The sequence below is a fragment of the Nicotiana tabacum genome, chromosome 22 (assembly GCF_000715075.1).
Source record: "Nicotiana tabacum cultivar K326 chromosome 22, ASM71507v2, whole genome shotgun sequence".
NCBI classification, from domain to species: Eukaryota; Viridiplantae; Streptophyta; class Magnoliopsida; order Solanales; family Solanaceae; genus Nicotiana; species Nicotiana tabacum.
Window position 1 is genome coordinate 166,429,480 of NC_134101.1, and position 12,929 is coordinate 166,442,408.

The 12,929-nt window shown below is 38.4% G+C and overlaps 1 protein-coding gene across 1 annotated transcript; it reads right to left on the bottom strand.

Annotated features, from left to right (window-relative positions):
- Nucleotides 1–719: 719 nt before the first annotated feature.
- LOC107795177 (glutathione S-transferase PARB) lies at nt 720–2,252 on the bottom strand. Its single transcript, NM_001325600.1, is given in 3 exon segments — nt 720–1,417; nt 1,808–1,856; nt 2,087–2,252. Coding segments are annotated over 3 exon segments (642 nt in total). The 5' UTR covers nt 2,234–2,252; the 3' UTR covers nt 720–971.
- Between the last annotated feature and the right edge of the window lie 10,677 nt (nt 2,253–12,929).

Sequence of the window (12,929 nt, forward strand, 5' to 3'; positions counted from 1 at the left end):
ACCAAGCTTGTACCCCAATTTCTCATGTTCTTCGGTAAGAACAATCATATGATTGACAGTTTATGGTAATTCTAACCATTAGGAATTATCTAATGAGCCGGTTCAATGATCATATCTCTATATGCATCATCTATCTATGTGATTCAGTTAATGAGATCAACTAATCTTTATCCCATAAAGACAATCACATAAATATTGATCTAACCGGATTATTAATGTCCAAATTAATAATCCTACGATCAAGAACAAATTTAGATTAAATTGTAAGAGATTTTGCTCTAATTATCATGATTTCTATCACGATGACAAATCTCAAAATTTAATCAAGGACCTTATCAAATTAATCAAACAATTAATAATAACTATGATAAAAGAGTGTTATATATTTTTATATCAAATAACGTTCACAAAAATATATTCAAATCATCAAATATGAGTTTGGATCTAAGGCATATCTACTATATCCCTAACAAGAAATTCGAACACTAAGGATTTGGAGTTGGAGAAATTCCAAGATACCGTCCAGGAGTTCAGTTTTTACAACTTAAAGCTCTAGGACGATCCTGTAGTTCGAACTTCTACAAGTGAACATTGTACTGAGTTTTAAGGATAAAAAGGTCTTTGTAACTGAAAACTTACTATTTTTTAACTACATTTCAAATGTTGTTTATTTATTGGGTATAATTTTTACAAATCTAGACTAGTCAGGCCGGTGAGTTACCATATAATTATATTTTATATGCTTATTTAAATAAGATATTTAGAATTTGATAAACCAAACGGTTCAATTTAATAGGAAATGGAAAGGAGATGAGACTGAGTCTACAAACACCACATGATTATATCTCTTGACATAGATATTTATGACTGTTTTATTGTATTGCAAGACAACTACTTCAGACAGAAAACACAAGAGATGAAACAGAAATTAGGCTTCTGGGAATATGCTCATCCATTAGCTCATGAATTCTTTATTTTTGCAGCTTCTCCAATCCCTTAACCCAAGCTGGCCTGGCCAAAATATCAGCACACCATGCACTCACACGAGGGCGCGAATCAAACACTTCCTTAACTTTTGAACTCATCAAGTAATATATATTTGGGATATGGTGCAAATCAACCAATGTAAAAGAGTCTCCACCTAAGTATTTTGACTCTGCCAACCGAGTTTCGTATATGTCAAGAACCTTAGACAATTGCGCTTCGCTTTCCTTCACAGCAGCATCATCTGTGGTCATGCCGATAATTGGTTTTATGCCTAGTTCCCATGTTAATTTTGTAGCCGGGGGTTCAAATTTTTGGCCTTCTACTTCCATCCATACTGACATACTGGGCATCTTCTTTGGATCTTGGAGTATTAGTTGATAGCCATTGTCAGCATAAACATGAGCAATGTATTGGGTGATTGCCCTTGATTCTGCATTACAAGTTCCCAATTTATCATTTCAAATTGATAGTGTAAAAAATTAGGCCGCTTATAAGATGTGGCGGAATCAGGAATTTATATAAAGGGATTTAAAAATTATGTTAGAATGTCTTAGGATTTGAACTTATCAACTTCTGAACCTCCTTTACGGCTTTACCATTACATAGGGACTTATAAGGTAATTATAAGTAAAAATATCTAAAATAATCATTAATTAGTAACTAGTAGGTATAATAACTAACCTGCTACTATAGGGTAAGATTACATCAACAAAATAGTGTAGAAAATCTTTACATTATTTGTATATAAACTTAAATCCTTTCAAATTTTGTCACCTTTGTGCTGATATATATAAATTGCAAGAATAGCAAAAGTACTTACCAAAAAGCTTCAAGTCCCCATCTTCAAATGCTGGTACTTGACCAAAAGGCTGCATCGGTTTAAAAAAATCTCATGAATCCCCATGTTCAAAGCTAAAGTTGCGGAAAATGATAAAATGAGACATCTTTATCAATGGTCAATTGCAATATGCTGAAAAGTGGAATTGTGGTAAGTAGAGGCAGACGGAGACTATATATATTCAATGGCTTTCTTTTTCCGGAACATAAATATATATATGTAAATAATCACTAACAATAGACTCAGTGTAATTATGCTTACATTGAGGGAAAGGTAAGGGTGCTTCTTGTGTTCGCCAGAGGCCATATCAACAGGGACAAACTCAAAATCCAGCTCCTTCTCGATGAGGCAAGCAGCAACTCTCATGGTTGCAGTTGACATGGGGCTACCATGGACTTTGATCGCCATAATTTCTGGATATACAGCTAAAGATAAAGAATAATAAATTGGGATTGTGATGCTTCAACTTGATGAAAGAAGGTTATGTTATGGAGGTATATATAGGGTACGAGGTAAAATTTCTTTATGTCATTCTTTAATAAAATTATCCCAAAAGTCTTGGTGGCTAAACAAACCCTTAAATGCTTTTAATTAAGATGCTAATACCATGATCTTGAGATGGAGAAAGACTTATTAATAATCTGATTAGGTAAGTAATGACCTCACAAGTCTCCTCATATTGTTGACCAAATGATATTTTTTAATAATAATGGTACAGTCCTTTTACCTGCTGCATCTTCCTTCCAGGAAAGTACTTTGGGTAATTACATATCTGCTTATGTCAGGATGCACGTTCTCTTTGATATTATACACTGATATGAAATAGTCAATCACAGATGGTGACATTTAAAAGCCAAAAGGTAAGGCGAAACTATTTTATATAAGATGTTAGAATAGATTTTAACTGTATTTGAACGTTGACAAAAAGTTGGATAGCACACATCGACTACTTCAAATTATAATAGAAGTGTGAAAGTTAAGGTTCCCAAAGTAAATTTGAAAAAAAAAAAAGAGGGGGTATACATGTTTATCGGGCGGGCTAGGACGGGTTGAACGGAAAAAAAAAATGTCCGTCCGTTTTCGGACCGGGTTGGGGGCGGGTTGAACTTTTTCGGGTTATTTAGGGCCCGTTTGGGTTCGGGCTTAACAGGTTCGGGCGGGGCGGGCTACTGTATTTTTTTTAAAAATTAAATTTTATTTTTCTTATTCAATGTTATTGATACTTAAGTATTTGCAAACTTTTAAGGCTTAGAATTAAACTTTGAAGTTTAAAGTTTAAAGTTTTAAATTTGAAATTTGTATTTTAAAATTATAAAATTAAAATTAGAAAGTAAGTGGCTACAAAAAATTATTTAATATGACCAATCGGCAATATGTAAGGAACAAACTCTGAAGGCTTTCATTTTATATTTTTAATACTTCAAATTAATTTGCAAGCTTTTTTTTATTTTTTTATTTTTGAACTTGCAAATTAAAAGTTTACAACGACTATAAAGAATAAGAAATAGTACATCACATATTTTGCATCATTTTTGTAAGTTCTTCCATGTCAACATGAGGTTCTAGGTTTCCAGCATTGGTTGAATTGGAACCATAAACCATTATATCTCCAATTTTTTGGTCCTCTTCTTCGTCTACCTCGGCACGCCCTTGATTTCGACGTTCTGATCTTATCCAATATCTGAAGCACACTAGAATTTCTAAAGCGTTGTTGCCCAATGAATGACGGGTATCTCCTAGTTGCTGCCTTGCTTGGCTAAATGCGCTTTCTGATGCGACTGTTGAAATCGGCATATTTAGCACGTCTCGAGCCATGGCCGAAAGAACATGAAATTGATTTGAGTTACTCTTCTACCAACCCAGCGGTAGAAAATCCTTTGTGAGGGGCTATGGTCACTTTTGCAAGTAGTTCATCAATATTCCTGCTACTGGTTTGTTGATGCTCTCCTAGTGTAGACCAAATCAGATAATCTTGAACACCATCATCATCATCCATAGTTGTTCCAGATGTTGAAGGATTACTTGAAGGAATATTTGCATCTACAACCGAAGAAGCATCAACAATGTTAGCATAATAATTATATAAAGTTTGTAAATGTGTGTGTAGATCAGAAATACAAATGTCAATATCAGGAGTTTCAGCTGGTCCAATATCCATATAAGTATATAAATCTCTAATTAATTGGCGACACTTTATCATTTTGATAGTAGGGTTTAAAATAGCACCAATTAGGTAAATATGGGGAATTGGGTAGAAATATTTTTTAAACTTATCTAGCATAGATTCAACAACATAAGCATATCCTTCTTTCTTCTTCAAATTATGTAGTAAAAGAAAAATTTCAGCAATATTAACTAAACCATTTGCAATAGTAGGATAATAAGCTCCAGAAAACTCAAGTGTAGCCACATAAAATTTTTGTAAAAATTGTACAACATCATGAATGACATCCCAAGTTCTAGATGTTAACAAACGGCTAGGATCGGTACAATGAGAATTAGCAAGTTTAGTTATAGACATTCTATATTTATAACAACATCTTAAGAATAAATAAGTATAATTCCACCTAGTAACTATTTCTTCAGGCATGAGTCTTGGTTTTAGTCCATAATGTACACATTTTTCCTTAAATGCATTTAATCTAGCACTTCTATTATTTCCTTGAATTACATCTACAACTCTCCTAACTAAAGTAATTTCATCTCTAAATAATTCAAGGTCACTCTTCACAATCAAGTTATAAATATGACATGCACATCTAACATGAAATATTTCAGGAAGTGGTGGGTGTAGATGTAATTTTAATATTGTAATAGCAGCATTGTTGTTAGAAGCATTATCAAATGATATACACAAAATTTTTTCTGCAAGATTAAAAAATATAGCAACTTTATGGATAGTATTACTTATAAGTGCACCAGTATGACTTTTATCTTCATCATATTTAAAAGCAATAATACGTTTTTGCATACAAAAATTATCATCTATCCAATGGCATCTAACAGTCAAATAATCATTTCCATTTACAGCATGACCAATATTAGAAGTAAGAGAAACTCTACAAGGAAGACTTGCGAACAAATAACGTATATATGTCTGATATTGTCCAAAAAGCCTAAAGATATCAGCTCTACAAGTACTTCTATGAAAACCTTTAAACATAGGGTTATAAAAAATTCTTTGAATATAAGTAACAAGATACGGCGAAGAAGCAAAACTAAAAGGTAAACAACCTAAAACAATCATTTTAGCTAATTCTTCCTGATCTTTCTTAATATCGTATTTACCAATTAACCCCCAGTACTCGGGTTAAATTTTTGTTGCCCAGATTCCTCTTCTACTCCCCAATCAAGAGGGTGTTTCTCTTCCATATGCCTACGAAGTTGACCCGTTCCCCCTCCCTTACCGGGCTCATGTTTATAATGTTCATTACAAATTTTACATTTTACATAATTTTTTTGATCTTCTCGTCTTTCAAAAAACATCCAACACTTATTTCTTAATTGTCGATTCTTCTTAATAGGGAGAGGGCGCCTACTTGTTCCACCCCTAATATTTTGATTTTGACTAGCATTATCGGGTGTAGGTAGTGGTGTTTCAAGATTATCGGGTGATTGAATATCATCTAAAATATCATCTAAATCATCATCTATACCAAAATTTTCTTGCATTCGCTCATAATCTTCATTTAAATTTCCAGGTGAACTTTCAGAAATATGTGTAAAGCTACTAGAAGAACCAACACCACCTCTTGATCTTTTGAAAGTTTTCTTATTACCACCTCTACTAGTGCAGTTTTTTTGGCTGCTCTAAGTAAATCCATTATGTAAATTAAATTAATAATTCTAAATAATAAAATAAGTGTACACCAAATAAGAGAAAGAGATGGAACGAGTGTACCGGAATTCCGAGCGCCGCACTAATTTTGATATCAAAAATCAAACTTCAATTGATAGGTCGAAACTTGATAGTTGATAGTTGATACTTGATACTTGATAGCACTGATACCACACTTCACTTGAATACTTGATATTTGATAATAATAATTTTGTAATGGCTAAACTAAATAATTGATAAAACTTGAAATAATAAATAATTGAGAATTTGAAATTTGAGAATTTAAGAACAATAATATCAAGAGAGAATTGAAAGAGAATTAGAGTAGTAAGAGAGTGAATTGTGAGAAAAAAATGAAGAAGAAGGGAGGCTATTTATAGGTTTTAAAAGGTTAAAAAAGTAATTTTTCAATTATTAGGGGTGGGAGGGCTATATTTTTAATGGGGGAGGCCGAAATGGCTATTTCTGCAAAATCTGGCCGTTCCCCAATGGTCATTTCTCAATTCGACCGTTGGCAACGGTCCAAATAATTAAAAAAAAAAATTCTCAATGGCAACCGAGCTGATAACGGGTTGTAGCCCATTAACAACCCATTAACGGGTCACGGGCTTAGCGGGTACGGTGCACCATTATCCGAAACTTGTTCGTCCAAAACTCGTTCCCTGACCAACCCGTCCCAGCCCGCACAATAAGCAACAATAACGGGCTTACCCGGGTTGAAAACGGGTCAGCCCAGCCCGATTAACACTTATAGGGGGCGAAGCTGATAAAGTAAAGCTCTTGGTATTTTGTTCTGCAACAATCGGACATGAACCAACCGCTGTAATTTGCTGAAATGTTGTCTGAGACAGGGGTTGGGCAAATGTGGGAGGTGAGGAAACTTCAACACTTAGGGGTCGTTTGGTAGGTGGTATTAGATAAAATAATGCAAGCATTAGCTTTATGCATTACTAATACTTTGTTTGGTACATTTTTTCAACATGTGTATAACTAATACTTGTATTAGCTATACATCATACTTGGTATTATCCTATGTATAAGTAATGCATAGAAAACCATGGTATTAGTAATACCAAGGCTATTAATACATGCATTAGTATGGTTAAAGACAAAATTATCCTTAAAGTCCCTTAAGGCTAGAGAATATGGAGGAAATTTTTGTAAACAACTATTTTTCTTACAAATTATTCAATGCATTATAATTTTAATACACCACACCAAATAATAGATAAGAAATAATATCTACATAAATAACGCTTGCATTACTAACACATACATTACTAATACACCTTATTCCGCACGATTCTTATACTGTAACGACCCAAGGGGTCATCACCTGTTTTCTTATCCATTCTGTGCTTCCGAGGCTTTGAAAACCTCATTTAGAGTTGCCTCGATTTGCGTGCGCAGTCCAGGCGCGTAGCCGGAAAGCTTAAATATGAAATTTTGTGAAAAATGCTAAGTTTTGATGTTAAAATGAATAAGTTTGACTTTGGTCAACATTTTGGACAAACGGACCCGAACCCGTGATTTGACGGTCCCGGAGGGTCCGTAGGAAAATATGGGATGTGGGCATATGTCCGGAATCAAATTCCGAGGTCCCAAGCCCGAGAAATGAATTTTTAAGAAAAATTATTTTCTGAAAATGTTTAAGGAGATTGAAATGAAATTTGATTAGAACGTGTTGGTATCGGGCCAGTATTTTGGTTTCAGTGCCCGGTACAGGTCTTATATATGATTTAAGATGTTTCTGTAAAGTTTGGTTAAAATCGGACGTCGTTTGACGTGTTTCGGACTTGAAATCTTAAATTTGAACTTGATGAAGTTTTTGGAAAAACTCTTGATTTTGAGGTTTGATTCATTGTTTTGAGGTTAGTTTGGCAATTTGATCGCATGGATAAGTTCGTATGATGTTGTTGAGCTAGTGCATGTGTTTGGTTAGGAGCCCCGAGGGCTCGGGAGTGTTTCGGAGTGGTTTTAGACTTATGAAAGTTGCTGGTTCCCAGTTCTGGTATGGTCTTCTTCGCGTTCGCGGGAGAACCCTCGCGAACGCGATGTGTAAAATGTTGCTGAAGGAACTTCCTTCTACGCGAACGCGTAGCCCATACCACGAACGCGAGGCAGCGGGGGGCTATACCTTCGCGAACGCGTTCCTGGCCACGCGAATGCGAAGGCCAAATGGGCCTGGGCAAGGGGAGGGGTAGTTACCTTACGCGAACGCGACCTGTAGGACGCGAACGCGAGGGCTCGAGAAGCTAAAGCTTCGCGATCGCGAGCCCGTTAACGCGAACGCTAACCAGCCTGACCCATCACGAACGCGAAGGGTCTGTCGCGAACGCGTAGAGTATAATCGCCAAGTGATTTTTAAAAGACAAAAACAGAACACTTACGGGATTTCTCAAAATTTCACAAAACCTCTTCTTCTCCAAAACTCTTAGGCGATCTTTGAAGCAATTCTTCACCATAATCTCTTGGGTTAGTAATCTTTAACTCGTTTCCTTCATTTTTCATCAACATCTATTGAAAATCTAGGCCTAGAACATGTAATTAAGTGTAGAAATTAGGGAATTGGGTAGAGTTAGGACTTTTTGATTTTTCTTGATTTAGACCTCATTTTGGGGTCGAATTTGAAAACAAATTATATATTCGGGCTCGTGGGTGAATGGGTGATTTGATTTTGGTCCAAACCTCGTGTATTGACCAAGCGGGCCCGGGGTCGATTTTTGGGATTTGGGGAAGAATGCTTGGAAAGCTATAATTAGGCATTAGGTTCACATTTTTTAGCATTTATTGATGTATTGAAGTCATTATTGTATAGATACAATCGATTTGGAGCCAAATTTGAGAGGAAAAGTGGTAATTGAGGATTGATTTGGCCATAGAAGTTTGAGGTAAGTGTTTGGTCTAACATTAGCTTGAGGGATTAGGAGTTGAGTCTTATTTGCTACGTGCTAATTGTCGAGTACGACGTATAGGCATGGTGACGAGTATCTATACGTTGGTGTCTTGCATGACCGTGAGTCTTTATATTGCGGATATTCTGATCTTTTTTTTTTGTATCTTTCATGCCTTAATGATGATTTCTATATGTTGTAAAAAGCATGTGAAAGAAATTGTGATCTTTGAACTTCGAGGAGCATTGGCTCGAGTTATAATACGAATGGTGAAAGTATATGAGATAATTGAACCCTTTGGAGCATTGACTCAGGTGGTAAAGTGAGTTATAAAGTAAGAAGTGAAAGAAAGAGAAAGAGTTCTTGAATTGTTCCCTTGCCGGGATGTTTGTTGCTTTGTTGATTATATCCCTTGCCGGGATGTTGAGCTTCATTGATATTGTTCCCTTGCCGGATTTAGTTGTTTAATTGTATTCCCTGCCGGGATTTCTACCATTATTTGTCTGCTCCCTTACCCCTTTGTTTGTGATTGTTGTTTGGGTGAGGAAGAGTGTTAAAACACGAAGGGTGATGTCGTGCATTGTTTGCTATTGTGAGGAAAGAGTGTAAAGCGCGAAGGGTGATGTCGTGTCGTACGATGTACCATTCCGTACCGATATTCATTAACTATGTGGTGAGGAAAGAGAGTAAAAGTACGAAGGGTGATGTCGTGCACATTATTATGATACAATTGATTTGGTGAGAACGAGAGTAAAAGAACGAAGGGTGATGCCGTGCACATTTTCATTATAAATATTGTTTGGGTGAGGACGAGAGTAAAAGCACGAAGGGTGATGTCGTGCAAATCGTTGAATTCTGATTCTTGTTGATATTCTAGCTTTGTTGTTTCTTTCTTTTATTGAGGTTTTCTAGTTGAAATTGTTACCTCCCCACAACATGTTCCCTCTTCCCACATTGACTGATTATTTCATGTATTTCTTTTCTGTAGTACATATAGATATTTGAACTGCACAGATTATTTGGTAATCTGGTCCTAGCCTCATCACTACTTCGCCGAGGGTAGGCTAGGCACTTACTAGCACATGGGGTCGGTTGTGCTGATACTAAACCCTGTGCTCTTTTGCACAGATCCAGGTATTGGACACCAGCAGTAGCGCGGGAGCCAGCCTTCAGTCCACCGAGACACCGAGGTAGCCTTGCAGGCGTCCGCAGGCCCGGCGTCTCCTCTATCTTATATTTCATTCTGTTATCTCATGTATTCAAGACAAACAATGTTATATTTCTTTCAAACGGTTGTATTTAGTACTCTTAGTAGTTCGTGGCGATGTGACACCAGTTCTTGGGTAGAGGTGTATGTTGACTTTCGCATTATTGTTCAGCTTATTTAATTCTGCTGTTCTCATGCTATCACTGATAATTGTTAAAAGAAGTAATATGTTAATGAAAAAGGTAGTTAAGGGTTGGCTTTCCTAGCTCTTATTAGTAGGCGCCATCACGAATCCCGAGTATGGGAAAATTTGGGTCGTGACAAGTTGGTATCAGAGCTCTAGGTTACGTAGGTCTCAGAACTCACAGACAAGCTCAGTAGAGTCTGAGGGATCGGTACGGAGATGTCTGTATTTATCCCCCAGAGGCTACAAAGTTAGGAAAATTTCACATTTGTTCTTTCTTTTCGTGTTGATTTGTTCCTCAAATGCTAATTGGATTTCTACTCTGTTCTTTCGCAGATGGCGAGAACACGCACTTCCTCAACTACCACTCAGCAGCCTGAGCCCCCAGCGGCAGCTCCCACTAGGGGTAGAGGTTGAGGTCGTGCTAGAGGCCGAGGTAGGGGTAGAGCTCAGCCCCGAGCAACAGCACCAGTGGCGGAGCCTCAGGTTGATTTTGACGAGGAAGTTCCGGCCCCAGCAGTTCCGGTGGGCCCAACTCAGGTCCCAGAGGGGTTCATTGCCACCCCAGTTCTTCAAGACGCTCTGGTCCGATTAGTGGGCCTCATGGAGAGTGTCACCCGAGCAGGTTTGCTTCCTGTAGCACCAGCCACTTCTCAGGCTAGAGGAGGGGCTCAGACTCCTGCTATGCACACTCCGGAGCAGGTAGCTCCCCAGGTTCAGGTTCCAGCAGTTCAATCAGTTGTGGCAGTTCAGCAGGGTGTAGTAGCTCAGACCGGCAATGGAGCGGCCATGTCCGCCGATGCTTTGTGGCGGCTGGATAGGTTCACCAAGCTCTTCACTTCTACATTGAGCGCGCATCTACTGAGGATCCCCAAGATTACCTGGACAGTTGTCACGAGGTTCTTCGGAACATCAGGATCGTTGAGACCAACGGAGTTGATTTTGCTACCTTTCGTTTGTCTGGATCCGCCAAGACTTGGTGGAGGGATTATTGCTTAGCTAGACCAGCCAATTCGCCATCTTTGACTTGGGAGCAGTTCACGACATTGTTTTTGGAGAAGTTTCTCCTCGTTACTCAGAGAGAGGCCTTTCGGAGGCAGTTTGAGCACCTCCAGCAGGGTTTCATGACGTTCACCCAGTATGAGACCAGGTTCATCGATCTAGCTCGCCATGCTCTTGTCATACTTCCCACCGAGAGAGGGGGGGGGTGAGGAGGTTTATTGATGGCCTTATTCAACCGATTCGTCTTCAGATGGCCAAGGAAGTCGGGAGTGAGATCACCTTTCAGGAGGCGGCCAATGTGGCCCGCAGAGTTGAGATGGTTCTGTCACAGAGAGGTGGTCATGGGTAGGATAAGAGGCTCCGTCATTTGGGCAGATTCAGTGGTACCTCGTCTGGAGGTAGAGATTCATATGGTAGAGGCCATCCTCCTAGGACCTTTCAGTCAGCTCTCCAGGTCTTACATGGTACTTCAGGTGGTCGTGGTTCTCAGACGCATTATTTTGATCAGCAGCCTTACAGTGCACCACCAGCTCCCATCAGTGCACCGTCGCTTTAGAGTTTCCGAGGTGGTCATTCAGGTCAACAGGGCCAGCAGTCTCAGTAGCCGAGGGCTTGTTACACTTGTGGTGATCCCGGTCACATTGCTAGGTTTTTCCCTCGAGCACTGGGTAGCTCTCAACATCAGGGTTTTCGTGATATGGTACTGTAAGCACGTGATTTTTGCCCTATATGAGAATTACTCCCAAAAAATTCAAAAATAAAATGATTTTCTTTGGTGTGCAATTTTGTGATATTTTGTGATATTTTGAATAATTATTTGTATTTGTCTATGCGTGTTTATTTGCTAAATTAATAAAAAATATAAAAATATGTCGCATTTTGCATGTAGGATTTAATTCTACAATTGTTAGTAATTAAATTTGTTTTACAAAAATTAAAAAAACTACAAAAATAGGCATCATTTGCATTTTTAGCATTTAATGTCCAAATATACAATTTTATGCTTAATTATTACTTAATTGGGCGTTAATTGATATTGGGAGTTAATTTGCGCTTTTATAACTTAATTTAATTCTTAATAATAGTTTAAGTATTTTTATAATTTAGTTTTAGAGAAATAAAAGAAGAAAAGAGAGCGAAAATATAAAGAAAGTCGGAATTGGGCCTCTTCTTCAATTTCAAGCCACAGGCCCAAAAAATGGTCCAACCTTCCCTACGACCCAGTCCATTTCGAACTGGGTCGACCCAGTCCATAACCCAACACCCCTATTATTTTACAAACAAAATAAAATAAAAAAAAGGAAGAAAAAACCCTAAAAAGACCTAAGTCATCCGCCCCCCCCCCCCCCACTTTTGCTTCTTCTTCTCCAAAGTTTCTCTTTAGCATCAATGGCTTCCCCCTCAAAGCTCAACCATGGCTGCCCTTTCCCCCTCACCCTCATGCCACACACACACGTCAACACATACACACACATATACAACGGAAAAAGCACACACGCAGCGGCTGCTCTTCTTCGTTCTTCACTCCAAACGACTATCGTCGTCATGCCACTGTTGCTTCGTTTTCTTCCAGCTGCTGCTGGCACGCGTCGACATTGCTGCTGCTCGACACCCCACTGCTGCTGCTGTTCAACGTCGACCAAACGCCATTGCTTCACCATAGTCCGTTGACAAAGCTCCTTCGTCGCCGCTGCTTCTCCTCCTTCCTCCGCCGCTGCTTCTGCTTCTCGATGTCGTGCTGCTGCTGCTCGTCGCAGCAGGTGTTGGACGGACTGCTGCTGCTGCTCATCGCGGCAGTAGCTGCGGGCTGCTTCTACTTCTTCTTCGTCTTCGTCGTCCTTCGTTCGAGCTTTGGTCGAGGCTCGGACAGATTTGTTTACAATCAAAGTTCGTCGTTGTTCATCTTAGGTTAGTTTTTCTAAGTTTTATTTTTGTTCATATTTTTGTTGGATATTTTCCGGATCCAAAATCGTTAAATG